The sequence below is a fragment of the Capricornis sumatraensis genome, chromosome 1, assembly GCF_032405125.1.
Source record: "Capricornis sumatraensis isolate serow.1 chromosome 1, serow.2, whole genome shotgun sequence".
Lineage (NCBI taxonomy): Eukaryota > Metazoa > Chordata > Mammalia > Artiodactyla > Bovidae > Capricornis > Capricornis sumatraensis.
This window is the reverse complement of record NC_091069.1, coordinates 193,605,810-193,628,561: the sequence shown is the minus strand read 5'-3', so window position 1 is coordinate 193,628,561 and position 22,752 is coordinate 193,605,810. Positions and strand designations below refer to the sequence as shown.

Sequence of the window (22,752 nt, the reverse complement as noted above, 5' to 3'; positions counted from 1 at the left end):
GTAAAGTGCATATATACAATCCCAGAAAAGTTTTGATTGGGAAGAGCAAAAATTTCTAGTGCAAAAACTGCTTTTGCCGGCAAAGCTCCCTCTCTGAAATCAAAGGGCTACAGTAAAAGTTAAAATTGGAACGTGTTTAAGCAATGCCTCTTTTCAGTCAAGAGTTAATATATGTGCATGCACCTTGGCCCAAACTATATTCAACCTGGTAAAAGGGAGGAATTTCAAGGACAGTTCAGAAACAGAATTTCCTGATCCAAGGCACTGCTTTCTCCAGGTGCCCCATGAGCAAGTTCCTTAGATGTGTCATCAGCTGCAAGTGGACACTTGGAAAAACCCCAAGGAACATACTTGCAGTGTGCTCACGGCTTGTGAAGCGTATTCAAACATGGTCACTTTATCTTGGTTTTGTCTTGTGTCTCTCCATTCTTTCGAGCCCAAACTTGACTCTATGCAACGTTTTGTGCTTTTTGTATTTGAACAGAGACTGGGCATTGTCTGTGGGAATTCCCTTGGATTATATAACCATCGCCTTTTGAACATCCGTTTTTACCCTTTTTTTTTTTGGAATTCATAATAAAATAGTTTTGCATTTCTCAGTACAATTAGATAGGTGAAGGATATTTTTTCCCCCCTTTAAGGATCCAAGTTGAAAGCTCTTAGGAGGACATCCAGGTCACCGAGATTAGCCGCCTGGAAGAGTTCCGGCTGGTCCATCAGAGAAAGGGCAATTCTAAGGGCAGCCCAGATATTCCCAGAGATTGCAGGATGAGGGACTTGCTGCTGATTCCTGCTCTTTCTTTGCAAACTGAGGGCAGTGAGAAAATTGCTGACTGCTTCTCTAAGAGGGTAAAAAAAACAGACATTTAAAAATTCAACAGATTTCAGAGTTAGCCAACTTAGAAGTAAGATAAAAATGAATTATCATCTTGGTCTAACGTCCAAAACCACCTCTTTGATGTTTTGGATCCTGAGGTGAACAGCTTTCTGATTCTCTCACTATTCCTTTGTTAAGTCATTATTAAACATAGTGAAATCAGAAAGAAGAAAAGTAAACTTTGTTTTAGGTATGTGACATGAGACAGTTAGAACCATTGCTAACTCATTAATGCATTTGATTTTCCCCTTGCTCCAGGAATGACCTGATGACTTAATGCCTTTGCAGATATGATCTGTATAAGCAGAGGAGGCATCTGACCTTACTCTGAAACTACATCGTTTAGCTTTTCTCATTAGTTTAACTTTTCTCAAAATAGGAGGCAGCTAGGGTTCAGTTGAGTTTGAGTTTTAAAGCAGCTGGTTATTTAGCCTTAGGCAAATTTCTTCCCTAAGTCTCAGTTTTCCCAACTGAATAAAAGTCATTTAAGAACCTTGTTGTGAGGTGTAACTGAATCATTTATGTGAAAGCTCTATCATTAAAAGTTAGTCAATAGCTTTCCATGTGTGCTCTGGGGAACTCTGGGGATCAGTGAGGTCAAAATTATTTTTATAATAATACTGAGATGTCATTTTACAGCTTCATTCTCATTTCCTCATGAATATACAATGGAGTTTTCCAGTGACTTTTATGATGTGTGATACCCCAATAGACTGAATGTAGAAGCAGAGGTAAGAATGTCTTCTATAAGCAAGATATTAAAGAAATTTGCAAAAATGGTAAAAGAATGCCACTCTTTTCAGTAAACAGCTTGTCTGGGGGAAATATTTTTGGTAAAATATATAATTTATATAAACATATAATTGGTTTATTATTTTTAAATGAATCTCTTCAACTTTTCTCAATTTCTAATATGGTAACTATTGATAGGTATAACCCACATAGACTAAAGCCCCTTCAGATTCTCAATAATTGTTAAAAGTGTAAAGGGGTCCCAAGAACAAAAGTCTGTGACCCGCCTAGTCGGATGCTATCCAAAGGCCTAGCTCCTGTGGCCCACGACCCTGCTTCTGTTGCTCGCGTGCCCGGTGTACTTCCTGGAACTGCCCTCTTCAGTTCCCCGTCACCTGGAACATGTATTACATATCTGAAAAACTTGTCTTTGCCAAGAATGACGCCTCTTTAACTTGTTTCTTCTTTACTCTTCTTAAAAGCTTTTCACACATTTGATCTCATTTAGTCCTACAAGGTAGTCACTGTTAAGCATCCTAAGAAACCATAAGGACAGCAAGGCTGGATTTCTGATTCCAGTGCACATAATTCAGGCATTTGCTCATCAACACTGCTTGGTTCAGATGGTAAAGAATCCACCTGCAATATGGAAGACCTGGGTTCAATTCCTGGGTTGGGAAGATCCCCTGGAGGAGGGGATGGCCATGCACTCCAGTATTTTTGTCTGGAGAATCCCCTTGGACAGAGGAGCCTGGGGGCTATGGAGGCTATGGTCCAGGGGGTCGCAAAAAGTCAGACACAACTGAGTGAGTAAATGCACACACGTTAGATCTGTCCAGAAGTAAAGGGCACTGATGTAGCAATTTGGGTAATGGAAGGGAGTGGGTGTTTTCTCATTACCCCTCTTCTGGATTTCTTGTGACCAAGCAAGAGAGGAGGATTTTTAACAGATGCACAAGGAAAGTTTACTTTGGAGGCACTTTCTGGCTTCCTCGGCACAGCTCAGATGATGACTCCATTTACTCTCATCATCCTAGGCCTGTAGGAACTCTGGGGAAGAAAGATGCTAGAATGCCCTCCTGCATAGGCTGCTCCCGCCCCAGTGTGTGGCAGTGGTCTCTGAGGTCTCCCTCCATGGGTAACAGCCTAGAAGAGTCTAGCCTTAGCCTGCTGGCCTTGTCAAGCAACTCTAGGTTTTTCTCACGAAGATAGTCTAAGCCTGTTCCCCAGCTTAAGAACTCAGAGGCCTTTGGGGAACTCAGAAGATTGTACACGTACAAGTATGAACAGTTCCAAATGTTACACATACATATGTATGTATAAGTTAAAATTGTTTTAAATGTTATGTCACGATTAAGTAAAAGCACATTCATTTAAAAGCATTCTTCACTTTATAGTAGGTTTCCCTCATTATACTAATAAAAACATTACTATCAAAGGGGATGCAATTTATGTTTTCAATTGAAATGGGGACCTCACTTTAGAATGGGTCCTTCCCAGGTGGCTCAGCGGTAAAGAATCTGCCTGCAGGACAGGAGACGTGGATTCGATCCCTGGGTCAGGAAGATCTCCTTGGGAAGGATATGGCAACGCGCTCCAGTAGTCTTGCCTGGAGAATCCCATGGACAGAGGGGCCTGGCAGGCTAAGGTCCAGGGGTTCGCAAAGAGTCGGACACGATTTAGTGACTGAACAATCCAGCCCTCACTTTTGAAAAGGTTAAGATTTTTTGGTCTAAGTTCTACTTTGAAGCTCCTACTGACAAAAGAGGAGCATTTTAAGCTCCGCCTCAGTTTCATACCAACAATTTCCACTCGTTATTTCAACTGTATACAGTATGAGGAGAGTGCTTGCCTTTGACTCTTTATAGAACATATGAGATGAGAAACAGCGCAGGGTACAGGGCCACACACAGACACCTGCATTCTTGAGGGAGATGTTAGGTTCCAAGACCAGGGATATGGACAAATTGAGACCCGCTCTTGGCTTTTTTCTGGGCCACATCTCTATTGAGGGTTGTTACTTCTTAAGGAGACCTAACTATACAGCAAGTGAAACTTGTTTTTAGAATGCATTTAAGCTTATGGTCTTTTTTTCTCAGGAAAAATGCAAGATGTTTATTATTTCACAAGATTTCCCATATCCTAAAAAGACCCACAAAGTATAGTCAAAACACTTTGCTGTTTGAAAGGATGTTTAAACTACCACACAATTGTACTCATCTCACACGCTAGCAAAGTAGTGCTCAAAAATCTCCAAGCCAGGCTTCAACAGTATGTGAACCATGAACTTCCAGACAGAATATTAAAAAGCAAAGACCTTACTTTGCCCAACAAAGGCCTGTCTAGTCAAAGTTATGGTTTTTCCAGTAGTCATGTATGGATGTGAGGGTTGGACCATAAAGAAAGCTCAGTGCCAAAGAATTGATGCTTTTGAACTGTGGTGTTGGAGAAGACTCTTGAGAGTCTCTTGGACTGCAAGGAGATCCAACCAGTCCATCCTAAAGGAAATCAGTCCTGAATATTCTTGGAAGGAAAGAAAGGTAATACCAAAGAATGCTCAAACTACTGCACAATTGCACTCATCTCACATGCTAGTAAAGTAATGCTCAAAATTCTACAAGCCAGGCTTCAGCAATACGTGAACCACGAACTTCCATATGTTCAAGCTGGTTTTAGAAAAGGCAGAGGAACCAGAGATCAAATTGCCAACATCCGTTGGATCACTGAAAAAGCAAGAGAGTTCCAGAAAAATATCTATTTCTGCTTTATTGACTATGCCAAAGCCTTTGACTGTGTGGATCACAATAAACCGTGGAAAATTCTGAAAGAGATGGGAATACCAGACCACCTGACCTACCTCTTGAGAAACCTGTATGCAGATCAGGAAGCAACAGTTAGAACTGGACATGGAACAACAGACTAGTTCCAAATAGGAAGAGGAGTATGTCAAGGCTGTATATTGTCACCCTGCTTATTTAACTTACATGCAGAGAACATCATGAGAAATGCTGGACTGCAGGAAGCACAAGCTGGAATCAAGATTTCCAGGAGAAATATCAATGACTTCAGATATGCAGATGACACCACCCTTATGGCCGAAAGTGAAGAAGAACTAAAGAGCCTCTTGATGAAAGTGAAAGAGGAGAGTGAAAAGTTGGCTTAAAGCTCAACATTCAGAAAACTAAGATCATGGCATCTGGTCCCATCACTTCATGGCAAATAGATGGGGAAACAGTGGAGTCAGTGTCAGATTTTATTTTTGGGGGCTCCAAAATCACTGCAGATGGTGACTGCAGCCATGAAATTAAAAGACGCTTACTCCTTGGAAGGAAAGTTATGACCAACCTAGACAGCATATTAAAAAGAAGAGACATTAGTTTGTCAACAAAGGTCCATCTAGTCAAGGCTATGGTTTTTCCAGTGTTCATATATGGATGTGAGAGTTGGACTATAAAGAAAGCTGAGTGCTCAACAATTGATGCTTTTGAACTAGGGTGCTGGAGAAGACTCTTGAGAGTCCCTTGGACTGCAAAGAGATCCAACCAGTCCATCCTAAAGGAGATCAGTCCTGGGTGTTCACTGGTAGGACTGATGTTGAAGCTGAAACTCCAATACTTTGGCCACGTGATGCTAAGAGCTGACTCATTTGAAAAGATCCTGATGCTGGGAAAGATTGAGGGCAGGAGAAGAAGGGGATGACAGAGGATGAGATGGTTGGATGGCATCACTGACTCGATAGACATGGGTTGGGTGGACTCCGGGAGTTGGTGATGGACAGGGAGGCCTGCTGCTGCTGCTGCTAAGTCACTTCAGTTGTGTCCGACTCTGTGTGACCCCCTAGATGGCAGCCCACCAGGCTCCCCGTCCCTGGGATTCTCCAGGCAAGAACACTGGAGTGGGTTGCCATTTCCTTCTCCACAGGAAGGCCTGGCATGCTGCAATTCATGGGGTCACAAAGAGTTGGACATGAATGAGTGACTGAATTGAACTGAAGCTGAAGCTCCAATACTTTGGCCACCTGATGTGAAGAAGTGATTCACTGGAAAAGACCCTGATGCTGGGAAAGATTGAAGGTGGGACGAGAAGGGGATGACAGAGGATGAGATGGTTGGATGGAATCACTGACTCGATGGACATAAGTTTGAGTAAGCTCTGGGAGATAGTGAAGGACAGAGTGCTGCAGTCCATGAGGTCGCAAAGAGTCGGACACAACTGAGCATCAGAACTGAACCGACCAAAATGGACCGATTTAGCAAACAAGAATACAGGATGCACAATTAAATCTGAATTTCAGATAATAATTTTCATTATTAAGTATGTAACGTACAATATTTGGGAAATACTTCTCTAAAAACATACTTATGTTTATCTGAGATTCAAACTTAGCTTAGGGCATTCTACATTTTATCTGGAAACCCTAAAATTGACCTGTTCTTTACAGGAGACTTTATGCTTGAGATGAAAAATTCACACCTCAGCAAAGTTTGTCCATTTCTACCTCTTATGGATTTTCATGGCCTCCTGCAAATAGCTGCCCTACTGTGAATGCCAAGAAAGTATTTCATTGACCCCTCATATTTTTTTTCTACAGTAAGCAGTTACAATTAAAACTCATCTGGAAGCTTTGCAAAATATTCATGTAAAGGAGGCTCTTCTAAAGCTTAGCATGTACATCAATGAAGTTAGAACATTCCCTCACATCACAGATAAAAATAAACTCAAAGTGTTTAAGGACTTAAATACTATACGTGACACCATAAAACTCCTAGAAGAGAACATAGGCAAATCATCCTCTGAAACAAATTGTACCAGTGTTTTCTTAGGTCAGTCTCTCAACACAAAAGAAATAAAAGTGAAAATAAGCAAATAGGACCTAATCAAACTTACAAGGTTTTGCACAGCAAAGGAACCATCAACAATATGAAAATATAACCTATGGACTGGGAGAAATGTTTGTAAATGATACAGCCAACAGGGGATTAACTCCCAAAATATACAAATAGCTCATACAGCTCAATATAAAAAACCCAATCAAAATATGGGCAGAAAACCTAAAGGGCTATTTCTCCAGAGAAGACATACAGGTGGCCAACAGTCACATGGAAAGATGTTGAACATTGCTAATCATTAGAGAAATACAAATCAAAACTATAATCACACTGATCAGAGTGGCTATCAAAAAGTCTACAAATAATACAGTCTGGAGAGGGTGTGAAGAAAAGAGAATCCTCCTACACTCTTGGTGGGAATGTAAAGTGGTCCACTATGGAAAACAGCATGAAGGTTCCCTAGAAAACCATGTGATCCAGCAATCCCACCCTTGGCCATATATCTGGAAAAGATGAAAACTAATTTGGAAAGACACCCCCCTCCCTCAATGTTCACAGCAGCACTATTTAAAATAGCCAAGACATGGCAGCAACCTAAATGTCCACTGGCAGATGAATGGATAAAGGAGATATGGTGTATGCATATATGTATAAAGTGGAATAGTACTCAGCCATAAAAAGAATGAAATAATGCCATTTGCAGCAACATGGGTGGGCCTAGAGAGTGTCATACTGAGTGGAGTCAGCCAGAGAAAGACAAATAATATAATATCACTTATTTGTAGAATCTCAACAAATGATATAAATGAACTTATTTACCAAACAGGAACAGACTCATAGACATAGAAAGCAAATTTACGGCTACCAAATGGGAAAGGTGAGGGAGAGATAAATTGGGAGTTTAGGATTAACAGATACATACTACTATATATAAAATAGACAAACAACAGGATTTACTGTATAGCATAGGGAACTGTATTCAATATCTTGTAATAAACTATAATGGAAAAGAACCTGAAAAAGAATACATATATATATCTGAATTACTTTGCTGTACTAGAAACTAACACAACATTGTACATCAACTATGCTTCAATTTTTTTTTTTTGAAAAAGGCTTCCTTCAGTGAATTCAATACATCTATGTGTACATACGCATTTGTTTACATCTCTTCTTGTTCCAGAAGAAGGACCTAAGGTGTTATAAAATCTATATATACCACCAACCTAGTAAGTGAATAAAGGGAGTGAAAATAAGAAATCAGGTTAGGGAAATGGGAGTCAGGAATGAAGCTAATAGATGGAACATGCATCATCAGGCTGATGGGCAGGGAGGTGGCGCAATTTGACTCTGGCCCTTTGTGTGGCTGATGTAAAGAGGGCCCTTGCTGTGACACACTTCACAATGTCCACAGAATAAAACAGACTGGGTGCTCAGGAATCACTCAGCTATTCTTGGTTTTGACCTGAGTAAGATCACCTTAGAGGACAGAGTGCAATCTAGTGACTAGTGTTCTTTCTAAGATCCTCTGAGTATAAATGCAGCAACTCGTTTCTAAAGTTTCAGTATTTGCCAGTGGCAAAATGCTCTAATGCGGTTCAGAGATGGCAATTCTTCAGATGTCAAAAGAGTACAATCCAGTTATGTGGCTCTCTCATGACTTATCTAAATGGTAATAATAATGATGATGATGGCAATGATAATGCTCAGACTAATGATGCCTACTAGGTACTGAACATCAGTTCTGTGCTAGGCAATTACATTTAACCTGCACAATAATCCTGCAAGATAGGATCCTCTTTTATTTTTTCATCCAAGTGAAGAAATTGATGCTCAAGGTTATGTGCCCAGAGTTACAAAACCAGTAAATGGCAGAGCTCTGATGTGAACCCAAGTTTGTCTGATTCTAAAAGCCTGGCTCTGAGAATGAGAAAGGGTTTACATTTTTTGTGTTGTTTAACACTAATATTAATTTTTCTTTTTCCTCACTTAAGTAATACCTGTTGATTTAGAAAACAGAAAATAAAAACCACCCAAACTTTTATTACTCAAAAGAAATAAAGGTAATTTATGCTCTGTGTTGATGGGGGAACAGATAGAGGATATACACCTGAAAGAGAATAAGGAATCACGAGAGAAGAAGCAAGACATTCCAAACTTTAAACCCACCCTTTGAAGTTTTCCTTTTCTTTTTTTTAAACTAACTTTACTTATAAATTAGGTTTGGAAAGTCTGGATTCTTGGTTGTGCTTTGCCAAAAACTGGCCCTGAGACTTTGTTGAGTCATTCTCTGTATTCCTCCGTTCCTAGCCATGGTTATTTTCCTCCTTACCTGGGAAATGAAGGGTTCCTTTTTTTCCTTACCTGGGAAATGAAGGGTTGGACTGCTTACGTTTCTCGAAGAGTTGCTCTTGGGGGTGTTAAAAACCCAGATGACTTGACCTAACTCCAAATCGATCAATCTCTGGGAGAGGAGCCCAAGAATCTACATTTTACAAGATGCCCTAATAATTGCTGTTCTCTAATGACTAAGAAACATGGAGGCGGACAGTTCCTGTCTCAAGAGCCCCAGGATCTGAAGATCTGAAACTCACCCTTAACCGGAGGAGATTACTTCACAAAAGGAGGTATTTTTACTGAGAAACAACCTTTCAGATTAGTCAACCTCAGCCCTGAGTGTGACTCTTAGCATTAGCCTGCTGCCATACTTCACCTGTAGGCGCCCAGATTGATACAGCTTATCCCCAGGTTGTATCTGGACCGGATGAAGCCCGGCTGAATCTCCAGTGCTCGTGTATAGGCCTCCACAGCCTCCTCGCTGCGGTCTCCATTTGCCAAGGTTGCCCCAAGACGGTTCCATAACGAATAGTCCTGATGAAAAAATTTGAGCTCTCTTAACAATTTGTACAAGCCACAATGACACAGTATTCCAATAGTCCTGGTTGAAGGATGATAGCTAAAAATGTATCAGTGCTAATGGACAAGGACCATGACTGGTGAATTACTCAAAAATCTTTATGCACAACCCTCTGAAATGACTTTCATTCATTAAAGAACAGCTACCATTTGATGCTATCAGGCAATTTGTGTTTCTATTTTAGGTCTCTTAAGTATTAACATCCACAGTAGCATATCATTAGTACTGATCGCTTTAAACCACTGGATTCAGGGAAATAAAGTGTAGCGGAAATGCACAAAATGTAACTTGTGTAAACTTACTTATAACAGAGAATCTTCTGGTTTCTTGCTATGCACTTACCTCTGGTCGAACAGTTAAGGCAGCATTAAATGCGTCTATTGCTCTATTAAATTCTCCACTCAGGTGGAATAGCACCCCCAAGCCTGTCTGCAGATCTGGGTCAATCACATCTCCATTTTGGTGGGCAGCTTCCAGGTATAATTCCTTCACTCCTTCCAGAACAGAGCTACAAGGAAAACAAATCAGATTTGTTGGCCAAATAGTCTGAACACAAATGATTTACTTTTTCCCATACCTAATTCTCAGTCTTTATAAAACCTGGCACACTGGTATTTATTGTAAGTTATTTATATGCCCGAAGCATTTGGCTTTGCTATATGGTATTCAGATAAACATCTAGGAGTGTCCACAAGTAGATCATTTGTCCAAAGTTTGGTTCTGGTCTCTGATCAAACTTTTCAGTCAGTGCTGCTTTTCAGCAAAATGCTACCCTACACACCATCCTGAGATGCGTGGTTGGAGGGCCTGAGGCTTGTTAGTTGCCCTGAAGCTGACTGACTGTACATGGATGTAATTTAACAAGAAGGATACCTATCAACTGGAGACTTAGACATCCTCCGGGTAAGGCCTGGAGATCCCTTCTTGCTCTTCACAAGGTATTTGTACTTTGGATTCTGCTTAATCCAGTTCTTTAAAGCTTCGCAAGCATCTTGCTGATGGCCGGTGTTAGTGTAACTCACAGCCAAGGCCATCAGAGCTTTCAAGTTGTTGGGCTGCAATTCTAAACACCTGAAAGAAGAAAATAAAAGCCAATTTCAGAATTTTCTGGAGCCAGAGTTTGAAGTTCTTTAGAAAAATTAAGGTCTTTATTGATAAAATGGTACAAAGCATCGCTAAATTTCTAAGTCTCTGGAAAATAACCATACTTATCTACATAAAAATTGGGACTTCTGCCCATTTTTAAGAGTCACAACTCCAGTCTTATGAGTGCTAGATTTGGTGATTTTAATGAGATGGTTTAAAATGTGGCTAATCCCCTCACATAATTTGGTAGTAATTAATTTATCTAATGGGAAGTAGGGAATATCATTATTTTAAAGCTGCTCTTAGCAACTAAACAACTGCTATCAATATATTAAATGTATCTTCTCCAAAAAGCAAACTGACTTGAACTAAATTTGGATGTTAAGATGTAAAAGATTGTACAATGCTTTGTAAAGGAGAAGGAAATTCCCAGGGTTTCTAGACTACTAATGTGGGTTTAGGAGGCAGAGGATCCCCCTCATGCTAACCCACTAGCCTCTGGCAAGGGCTTTTCAAACTTTGATGTGCAGGAGAATCATCGGGGGATCTGGTAAAATGTAAATTCTGATACAGTAGGCCTGGGGGCCAGCCTGAGGCTGTGCAGGTCCAACAGGCTCCCAGGTGATGACAATGCTGGTAATCTGTGGAAAAGACTTTCATGAGCAAGCCCTCAGTTCAGTTCAGCTGCTCAGTTGTGTCCCACTCTTTATGACCCCATGGACTGCAGCATGCCAGGCCTCCCTGTCCATCACCAACTCCCGGAGTTTACTCAAACTCATGTCCATTGAGTCAGCGATGCCATCCAACCCTCTCATCCTCTATCATCCCCTTCTCCCACCATCAATCTTCCTAGCATCAGGGTCTTTTTCAATGAGTCAGTTCTTTGCATCAGGTGGCCAAGGTATTGGAGTTTCAGCTTCAGCATCAGTCCTACCAATGATATTTCGGACTGATTTCCTTTAGGATGGACTGGTTGGATCTCCTTGCAGTCCAAGGGACTCTCAAGAATCTTCTCCAACACCATCGTTCAAAAGCATCAATTCTTCGGCGCTCAGATTTCTTTATAGTACAACTCTCACATCCATATGTGACTACTGGAAAAACCATAGCTTTGACTAGATGGACCTTTGTTAGCAAAGTAATGTCTCTGCTTTTTAATAAGCTGTCTAGGTTGGTCATAACTTTTCTTCCAAGCAGCAAACATCTTTTAATTTCACGGCTGCAGTCACCATCTGCAGTGATTTTGGAGCCCTCCAAAAATAAAGTCTGACACTGTTTCCACTGTCTATTTGCCATGAAATAATGGGACCAGATGCCATGATCTTAGTTTTCTGAATATTGAGTTTTAAGCCAACTTTTTCTCTCTCCTCTTTCACTTTCATTAAGAGTCTCTTTAGTTCTTTTTTGCTTTCTGCCATAAAGGTGGTGTCATCTGCATATCTGAGGTTATTGATATTTCTCCCGCAGTCTTAATTCTAGCTTGTGCTTCATCCAGTCCAGCATTTCTCATGATGTACTTAACTGCATATAAGTTAAATAAGCAGGGTGATAATAATATACAGCCTTGATGTACTCTTTTCCCCATTTGGAACCAGTCTGTTGTTCCATGTCCAGTTCTAACTGTTGCTTCCTGACCTGCATACAGATTTCTCAAGAGGCAGGTCAGGTGGTCTGGTAGTCCCATCTCTTTCAGAATTTTCCAGTTTGTTGTGATCCACACAGTCAAAAGTTTTGGCATAGTCAATAAAGCAGAATTAGATATTTTTCTGGAACTCTCTTGTTTTTCTGATGATCCAACGGATGTTGGCAATTTGATCTCTGGTTCCTCTGCCTTTTCTAAATCCAGCTTCAACATCTGGAAGTTCATGGTTCACATACTGTTGAAGCCAGGCTTGGAGAATTTTGAGTATTACTTTGCTAGCATGTGAGATGAGTGCAACTGTGCAGTAGTTTAAGCATTCTTTAGCACTGCTTTTCTTTGGGATTGGAATGAAAACTGACCTTTTCCAGTCCTGTGGCCACTGCTGAGTTTTCCAAATTTGCTGGCATATTGAGTGCAGTACTTTCACAGCATCATCTTTTAGGATTTGAAATAGGTAAACTGGAATTCCATCACCTCCACTAGCTTTGTTCATAGTGATGCTTCCTAAGGCCCACCTGACTTTGCATGAAACTAAGGGCCACCCAAGACAGATGGGTCATGGTGGAGAGTTCTGAAAAAACATGGTCCACTGGAGAAGGGAGTAGCAAACCACTTCAGTATTCTTGCCTTGAGAACCCCATGAACAGCACGAAAAGGCAAAAAGATAGGACACTGAAAGATGAACTCCCAGGTCGGTAGGTGCCCAGTATAATACTGGAGATCAGTGGAGAAATAACTCCAGAAAGAATGAAGAGATGGAATCAAAGCAGAAAAAACACCCAGTTGTAGATTTGACTGGTGATGGAAGTAAAGTCCAATGCCGTAAAGAGCAATACTGCATAGGAACCTGGACTCTTAGGTCCATCAATCAAGGCAAATTGGAAGTGGTCAAATGGGAGATGGCAGGAGTAAACATTAACACTTTAGGAATCAGCAAACTAAAATGGACTGGAATGGGTGAATTTAACTCAGATGACTATTATATCTACTACTGTGGGCAAGAATCCCTTAGACGAAATGGAGTAGTCCTTATAGTCAACAAAAGAGTCCAAATCTCAAAAATGACAGAATGATCTGTTTATAAAGCAAACCATTCAATATCACAGTAATCCAAGTCTATGCCCTGACCAATAATGCTGAAGAAGCTGAAATTGAATGGTTCTATGAAGACCTCCGCTGCAGATGGTGACTGCAGCCATGAAATTAAAAGACGCTTACTCCTTGGAAGAAAAGTTATGACCAACCTAGATAGCATATTCAAAAGCAGAGACATTACTTTGCCAACTAAGGTCCACCTAGTCAAGGCTATGGTTTTTCCTGTGGTCATGTATGGATGTGAGAGTTGGACTGTGAAGAAGGCTGAACGCTGAAGAATTGATGCGTTTGAACTGTGGTGTTGGAGAAGACTCTTGAGGGTCCCTTGGACTGCAAGGAGATCCAACCAGTCCATTCTGAAGGAGATCAACCCTGGGATTTCTTTGGAAGGAATGATACTAAAGCTGAAGCTCCAGTACTTTGGACACCTCATGAGAAGAGTTGACTCATTGGAAAAGACTCTGATGCTGGGAGGGATTCGGGGCAGGAGGAGAAAGGGACAACCCAGGATGAGATGGCTGGATGGCATCATGGACTTGATGGACGTGAGTCTGAGTGAACTCCGGGAGTTGGTGATGGACAGGGAGGCCTGGTGTGCTGCGATTCATGGGGTTGCAAAGAGTCGGACACGCAGTCCGACTGCGTGAACTGAACTGATGAAGACCTCCAAGACCTTCTAGCGCTAACACCCCCAAAAGATGTCATTTTCATTATAGGGGACTGGAACGCAAAAGTAGGAAGCCAAGAAATACCTGAAGTAATGGGCAAATTTGGCCTTGGAGTACAGAATGAAGCAGGGCAAAGGCTAACAGAGTTTTGCCAAGAGAATGCACTGGTCATAGCAAACACCCTCTTCCAACAACACAAGAGAAGACTCTATACCTGGACATCACCAAATGGTCAATACTGAAATCTGATTGATCATATTCTTTGCATCCAAAGATGGAAAAGCTCTATACAGTCAGCAAAAACAAGTCTGGGAGCTGACTGTGGCTCAGATCATGAACTCCTTATTCCCAAATTCAGACTGAAATTGAAGAAAGTAGGGAAAACCATTCAGGTACGATCTAAATCAAATCCCTTATGATTATACAGTAGAAGTGACAAATAGATTCAAGGTTCGTGAAACTGTAGAGGAGTCAGGGATCAAGACCATCCCTAAGAAACAGAAATGCAAAAAGGCAAAATGGTTGTTAGAGGAGGCCTTACAAATAGCTATGAAAAGAAAAGAAGTGAAAGGCAAAGGAAAAAAGGACAGATATACCAATTTTGATGCAGAGTTCCAAAGAACAGCAAGGAGATATTAAAAAAAAGCCTTCCTCAGCGATCTATGCAAAGAAATAGAGGAAAGCAATAGAATGGGAAAGACTAGAGATCTCTTCAAGAAAATGAGAGATACCATCGGAACGTTTCATACAAAGATGCGTACAATAAAGGACAGAAATGGTATGGACCTAACAGAAGCAGAAGATAGGGCAAGAATACACAGAAGAACTATACAAAAAAGATCTTAATGACCCATATAACCATGAGGCTGTGATCACTCACCTAGAGCCAGAAATCTCAGAGTGTGAAGTCAAGTGGGCCGCAGGAAGCATCACTACGAACAAAGCTAGTGGAGGTGATGGAATTCCAGTTGAGCTAGTCATCACAGTACCTATATCAGTTGTTTAGGAACTGATGATGTATAACAAGTGTGTGTGTGTGTGTGTGTGTGTGTGTGTGTGTGTGTGTGTGTATTTACTTATTTATAAAGAGTAGGGAAAGTGAAAGTCTATTTGGTAGGGGCTGTTTTTCCATGGTTTAAACAGGGGCTCTAATCAAGTATTGTGTGATGCTATCCCCACCCAGTGAAGTCTAGAATTTTAGTCAGGGGATCAGGATGATGAAACTATCTCAGCAGATTCTTTGTAGACACTTGGAGTTAACATTATGCTGAGATTACTCTGAGTATGTTCTTCCTGAAGAAAACTTTCAGATGCTTCAGAAGGCTAGAAAGCTAAAAAGAACTATTGATTCAGTGAACCTACTTTATGACTGCTTTTGACATAGACTCTTGTGCCAATGAAGGTCAATTTGTAGATGGTAAAACATTGCGATTTAGCAACATTTTTTCTTCATACATTGTTTTCCAGAGCTAAATGTAAATAACATCTGGTGTCTTGGCACTGATCTTGGCCAAATTCTGTACAGTGTACTTAAGGGTCAAAAGACAAATTTGAAACAGCTGGAAGTCCTTTAACAAGTGACCACCTGGCCCGTGATTTTGTGCTTAGTTTCATCTACCTCTGGAGGGCGACAATAGCTGCTTGTTCATTTTCATTCTCTGCTTGGGTTATCCCGAGGAATTGCCACGCCTACAAAAAAATAAAAAACAATGACTGATGTCAATGTTGCAAGAGGAAGCAAAATCAATCATGTGGTTTAGCTCGTTTGTTTACATGTGACAATGCCCTCTCTGCAGAGCACCCTGACTTGGATGTGGGTCTTGTAAAGGGAGAAACATTACAACATCACCTGCATTTCTTCATTCAATTCTTTTGTGGCATCCAGGTCAAGAGTCGCTGTCATTAGTTACAAACTCTAAGTATTTATTCTCTCCTGTGGCCCATGGAAACCTCTTGAGTCTCTGAGGTTTCATGATATTAGGTATCTTAAAACCAAAAGATAAATTTATAAAAGTATGCATTTATCAGGAAAAGAGGTAGAAAAATAATTTAGGAATATAAGTAGTCAAAAGTTTACAGTAAAGAATCGCAAGATGTACACAATAGAAGTAGTCTGCATAAATGAAAGTCAAGTAGTTACTTGACTACTTGAGGTTACTTGACTACTAGAGGTAACAGGAAATTTAGGAACTAGGGGAAAGAACCCCACCCCCCCACCCCGGTCACACGTGTTCACCACAATACAATAGTTAAAAAGCATAAAACACATATAAAATGCAATACAATATACATATAATTTCATAGCCTACATTTACACTTTGTATCACATTGTTAATTCTTTCATGTTTTTATAAAACCCCCTTCAAAATCTATAATTTTGAATTTCCTTTGTTAAATGGATATCCCATTATTCCCACAACTAACTCCCTTACTGCTCTCCATTGTTTCTAATCCTTTGCTAAAGTCAGTTTGTAAAGAAAATCTTCAAATGGATAATGTTTTTCACATCTGGAATGAAAGTTTTTAATATAAAAAATTCCACTTATATACCTTTAAGAAGAGTAATTCTCACACCATTACAAGCACAATGTACATCAACAAAACCTCTCATTACACACATTGTCCTCAGATTTGCCTGGGGTGTATCAGTTGTAGGGATTTAAAAAGGTTTGCATAACCTGCCCCCGCCTTTGAAATCAATGCTATGAACGTTTTGAAACAAAACTCTATGAAAACATACAGTGTCATCTTGTGTGCATGCTGTGCAGTAAGTCGCTTCAGTCATGTCTGACTCTTTGTAACCCCATGGACTGTAGCCCGCCAGGCTCCTCTGTCCATGGGATTTCCCAGGCAAGAATATTGGAGTGGGTTACCATGCCTTCTTCTGGGATCTTCCTGACTCAAGGATCGAACCTGGGTCTCATATCTTCTGAATTGGCAGGCAAGTTCTTTACCACTAGCACTACCTGGGAAGCCCAGTGTCATCTTAAAGTGCTGAAAAAATTGTATCAGTTTTTTCCCTCATGGGTTATTATTACACATCTGATACAAATTCATAAAAAAGTACTGAGTATTTCTCTCCCAGAGTATTGGGGACTCTTTTACATCTTTAAATATACTCAGAGCAGCTTCTATTTTGATTTCACCTTTCATACATCTTGCTGCTGCTGCTAAGTCACTTCAGTCGTGTCCGACTCTGTGTGACCCCATAGACGGCAGCCCACCAGGCTCCCCCGTCCCTGGGATTCTCCAGGCAAGAACACTGGAGTGGGTTGCCATTTCCTTCTCCAATGCATGAAAGTGAAAAGTGAAAGGGAAGTTGCTCAGTCATGTCCGACTCTTCGCAACCCCATGGACCGCAGCCTACCAGGCTCCTCTGTCCATGGAATTTTCCAGGCCAAGAGTACTGGAGTGGGGTGCCATCGCCTTCTCAGTCATACATCTTAGAATGCTTCTGAAGATTGATGAAACAATCTTTTTCTGGGGGCATCTTCCTAGCCTTTAAGGGGTGTAGTATCATTTTCACCATTCACAGACCATCAATTACCTTAGCCTTGGGGTCTCCATTGATTCAGAAGTCCTGGTCCTTATCTAGGATCCATTAGTTACCAAGTGTACTCATTTTCTCAGTTGTGAATCTGGGACAATAATATATACCTTTCTATTAAGATTCCCAGGGTTGTTGTGACAAATGACATATTATGTATGAAAACACACAACATTTAGAAATGTATGAAGGCATTATTTTGTTGAGGGGGTTGTAGTTTCCTATTAATGCAATGACTTTCTTTTCTAAATTGATTGATCTAAAAATTCCAATATTTTGATTCAGAATTTCAACTCTCAATTCAATCTCATTTCACCATAAACATTTTGAGTAACAAGATACTAGGGGCTTTAACTAGTAATTTGTTTATTTTTTCTTTCTGTACAAACTCGGTACAACCAATAATAACGATGAGGACTAAATACTGACATGTCAGGCACTGAACTAAGCACTTTAATTTCTATGAACTTACTTAATCCTCAAAATACCCAAAGAGACAGTTATAATTGTGATGTCCATTTTACATGTCAGGGAACCGAACCTTAGAGGGTTTAAACAGCTTGTCCCAGATCACATGGCTTGCTGTGCTGCATTGGTGGTATAGTGGTGAGATAGCTGCCTTCCAGATCACATGACTCATGGCTAATAGGTGGTAGAGCAGGAATTTGAACCACATGGTTAGGTAGCAGATTCCAGAGGCTTAACCACTGTTCTCTACTGCCTTCTCAGCACTGTATACAAATTTCTGCAGTTCCTCTGGGAATATCCCCATATAAGATGTTTTCTGAAAATTATAAACTAAGAAGGAAGCCTTTATACCTGCCAAAATCTTATTATAGGCCTTGGCAAGTGGGAGACTTAGTGAACCAAGAAAAAGCTGCAGAAGCCTCTTTGGTGGTTTCCCAGTCTCCATGTCCAACAACCGTTCATGTCTTACAGAAAGCGGCTTGTCTCACGTGCAAATCTGATTATGTCCCTCTCCCACAGTGGTTCCCCATGGCTTTCAAGATGAAGGTCAACTCCTGGCTATTTCTTTGTGTCTCCTCTCTTGCCCCTGTCTCCTCCTCTCTTACCATGGATCCAGTGTTTCCTGTCTGCCACCCATGAACCGTTCCCTCTAAGCAACAGCTGGATCTCCTTATAGTTTTTAATTATCTCTCCTTCAAAACTCAGCTTTGGATTCACTTGGAGGGCAAGGCTGGGTCAGAACCCTTGCTTTCTGCTCTTCTAGCATCCTGCACATACTTTGACACCACATTTATTACACTGCACTGATTGATTTACTTGTCTAGCAGATAGATCACAAATCTGTCCTTTCAACTGGTCCATTTGTTTTCCAGCTCTTCAATCCTTTAGCCCATGCCTGACTAAATTGGGACATAATACATGCTCAATAAATGCTAAGTGAGTAAATCAAGGGTGGGATATGGTGTGGCTCTAGACCCAGATGAAACCCTACTCTGCCCCATGAAGACTACTGCTGAGCCTCCAGGTTGGCAGTTTGGATTTTTCGTTTCTTGTCCCCACCTTTTATTTTTGGGCACTGTTGACACTGCAGAGGTGGTTAGAAAATAGGTACTTTTTGGCAACTTACAAACATGTATCAGACTTAGCGAGGTTAACTCCTTTGGGAAACTTGATGAAAATGCCACCTAGTAGAGCTCGCTGTCACCCTTTGTCTCTTGTTAGCACATGAAGACCCTTTCTGAGCCTGGCAGGATGAAGGGAAATGATACCTCTGCATCTCCAGGATCCTGAAGAATTGCTGCCTCCATGAACAGGATGGTGACTGGCAGGTCCCCTTCCTTCAGCCTTTTTAAGCCTTCTTCAAATGCTCCAGGCCAGTCTTTGAAGGGGTTTTCAGTATGAAAGTAATAACCCTATAACACAGAGAGGGGCCAACACAGATCCATTGATTTAACTCTTCATTGTTACATTCAATCAGTTCTCTCTGAATTTGAATTTAAGTAAATTTATTTATTTAATTAATTTCAATGAATTTTAAATTGCTATTTTTTTTCTTATTGTGACTGTAGTACATTTTCATGGTGTAAATGTTAGATATTATTTTGTTACTGAATAATATAAAAAGAAACAAAAAGATACCTGTAATGTTGCAACCTAAATATGATCGCTGTTAATATTTTGGAGTTTGTTTTCCTTCTGATATTTCTTTTGTTCTTTTTGTTTCAGCCATTTACCCACAAGACTTTAAAAATATTGACTTTTAGGACAAACTTTTGCAGAATGCTGCCATGCACTCTCTTGAAATGTTAATACCACATACTGCACATCTGTTTATATACAGTGGCCCTTTGGAGGGCTATGAACTATTATAACATCTAGGATATTTTTTCACCTTCTACTCATCAAACCAGTTTTTATCCCATTGTGGGGCTGTATCTCTCCGTTGAGAATGCATGTTTAAAAGTTATAGATTTTCTTTTGTTGCAAAAATTTAAATAATACAGATTATACAAGTAATCTTCTAGTATTTTCTATGAGTATACAAGTTAAACAAGTCCAGGCTATAAAAGCAAGGTTGTAGCTTAAGCCCCATTTAATTTTAGTTATTAAAATTATTTATATTATGCTAAAAATTAATCAATCCTCTTTCGATGATCACTCAGGTTACTTTCAATTTTTATTGTTGTTATCGTGAAGCTACGGTGAAAGTCTTATGCTCAAATCTTTGACTGCATATGATTATTATCTTTGGATTGACTTCTAGAAGGATTTATTATGCTAAAGGCTATGAACTATTTTGAGCCCTTGATATATGAGGCAGAATTGATTTTGAGAAAGTATGCCATGATAAACTTTCATCAGAAGTATCGGAGATATTATTTGTTGCAACCTTAGCAGCAGAGGCTATCATAAAAACCAATTTGATAGACAGAAACAAACTAGTCTGTTGATGATGCTACTAAGGTTTTAAAATACATCAAATGGAGACCTTCATTCTCCCCAGGTGTTTAGAAAGACAAAACTCTGTCAGAATCCATAGGGTATGACCAGCTTATGTAGTGGTGTTGGGGTGTGGGAGCCTGAGAGGGGGCGCTCAGATGCATGGGTTATAGCCCAGAGACTGATGTTGTACATCGGTGTTCTCTCTTCTCACTTACTTTCAATTTCTTTGTGGAAAATTAATGATTTTAATGAGATGGTTGATCTGATTTTGAGATTGCCTTGCCTACTGTGGGACAGAGAATACTGGAAGGAGTAAGACATCTTAATGATTATGTAGATTGCTAATCCCCTAAAACCAGAGACTATTCATCTCGGTCCTCAGTACCTAGAGCCGAGTAAACAGTAAAATTTGTTGGATGGAACCAAATATCATGGAAGTTATTCAGAGTTGAATAAAACTGAGAATTCTTCTACCATAAAGAACCATAACATTAACATTTCTCTCTGTATTTCCCCTGTGTAAGAAAATTCTATGTTTCCATCTCTTTTTATCTTTCAAGTCACTTAACTGATTTCTCAGTGTTTTCTTTTTATCCAGGCATTTTTAAAAGCATAAATCCTAGAGTGACTGGGGCTTCATGGGGGAATTTAGCTGGCTGTGGACTGTACTCACACATTTTCTGGGGCTCTGAGGAATCCCCCTGGTACTTGACCCAGCAGTGTGAAGTGTATCTTTTCCACTGAATTCTTTGGTAGCAGCATAAAGACTACCCATGAAATAAAGCCTGAAGCCCCCCTTTGCAACCTCCCGCCCATTAATATCACTTTTGTCAGCTTATCGACATGGTTCGAGCATTGTGGGATGAGCCCAGCTCTTGTTCTAACTAACCCTCAATGTTAGTTCAGTGACTGGCCAAGCTCTGGTTGGCTGCCAAACTGTCTTGACACCGATAAAAAATAGGGTGTTCCATTCCAGATTTGCTGCCTTCACACATTGCATGGTTACACTGTTTCCATCTACTAGAATGTCTTCCAGGTCAGATTGATATTAAACAGTCTATTTAATTTTTGGATTTTTTCCCCCCACAAAATAGTTATCAACTAATTTATAAAAATATGATCCAAAGAGGATAAGAAAACTGGTCAACATTTGAAAGAAGAGAAATGGTCACCTTCTCACTGGCTGAGATTGTAACCTGGTTCTGGGCTTCCTGGTTCTCCGATATCCAGTTCCTCCGGGCCATTTCTTCCCATTCTGCTTGCATCTTATCCCAAAACTCTGTATCTGACTAGAAGACAGGAGAAATGAAGACAGACGGATTTAAGAACACGCTATATCATTTGTTTTATTTCCAAGAGACAGTTTTTCTCACAGATAAAAATGACTTCCAGGGAGGAATAAAGTGTTCAAATTGGCCACATCCAATGACACTCATGGTTGAAGAGCTTCTGGAGGGCACTCAGCACTCAAGGTGTCAAAGAGTAGTAGCTGTGATTTTTCTCTGGGAGAAACATAGTTACCACCTGAAGAACCAAGATCATATAAAACCAAATTCAGCTAAAAATTCATTATTTGAATAGTTTCAAGTGTGGGTACCTGACACACATTTTGGGAAGGGCAGTCTCTCCTAGAGTTGCTGCCAGGCAATGAGATTGGAATGCAGAAGTAGGAAGTCAAGAGATACCTGGAGTAACAGGCAAGTTTGGCCTTCGAGTACAAAATGAAGCAAGGCAAAGGCTAACAGAGTTTTGCCAAGAGAATGTGCTAGTCATAGCAAACTCTTCCAAGAACACAGAGATGACTCTCATGACCATCACTAGATGGTCAGTACTGAAATCAGACTGATTATATTCTTTGCAGCCAAAGATGGAGAAGCTCTATACAGTCAGCAAAAATAAGACCAGGAGCTGACTGTGGCTCAGGTGATGAGCTCCTTATTATAAAATTCAGACTTAAACTGAAGAAAGTAGGGAAAACCATGAGGCCTATTCAGGTATGACCTAATTAAATCCCTTATGATTCTACAGTGGAAGTGACAAATAGATTCAAGAGATTAGATCTGATACAGTGCCTGAAGAACTATGGATGGAGGTTTGTGACACTGTACAGGAGGCGGTGAGCAAAACCATCCCCAAGAAAAAGAAATGCAAGAAGGCAAAATGGTTGTCTGAGGAGGTTTTACAAATACCTGAGAAAAGAAGAGAAGTGAAACACAAAGGAGAAAGGGAAAAATATACCCAACTGATTGCAGAGTTCCAGAGAATAGCAAGGAGAGATAAGAAAGCCTTTCTAAGTGAACAATGCAAAGAAATAGAGGAAAACAATAGAAGGAAAGATTAGAGATCTCTTCAAGAAGATTAGACATACTAAGGGAACATTTCATGGAAAGATGGGCACAATAAAGGACAGAAAAAATAAGGACCTAACAGAAGCAGAAGATATTAGGAA

The 22,752-nt window shown here is 40.3% G+C and overlaps 1 protein-coding gene across 7 annotated transcripts in view; it reads right to left on the bottom strand.

Annotated features, from left to right (window-relative positions):
- Positions 1–636: 636 nt before the first annotated feature.
- Positions 637–22,752, bottom strand: part of PEX5L (peroxisomal biogenesis factor 5 like) — a 206,019-nt gene continuing 183,903 nt past the window's right edge. For all 7 annotated transcript variants that reach the window (XM_068989247.1, XM_068991028.1, XM_068989881.1 and 4 more), the window contains 7 exons: positions 21,476–21,592; positions 19,130–19,273; positions 15,465–15,535; positions 10,229–10,426; positions 9,698–9,863; positions 9,152–9,309; positions 637–841 (listed from right to left, as the gene is read on the bottom strand). In XM_068989247.1, the coding sequence (XP_068845348.1) occupies positions 637–841; positions 9,152–9,309; positions 9,698–9,863; positions 10,229–10,426; positions 15,465–15,535; positions 19,130–19,273; positions 21,476–21,592 (1,059 nt within the window). The remainder of the gene's footprint in view (positions 842–9,151; positions 9,310–9,697; positions 9,864–10,228; positions 10,427–15,464; positions 15,536–19,129; positions 19,274–21,475; positions 21,593–22,752) is intronic.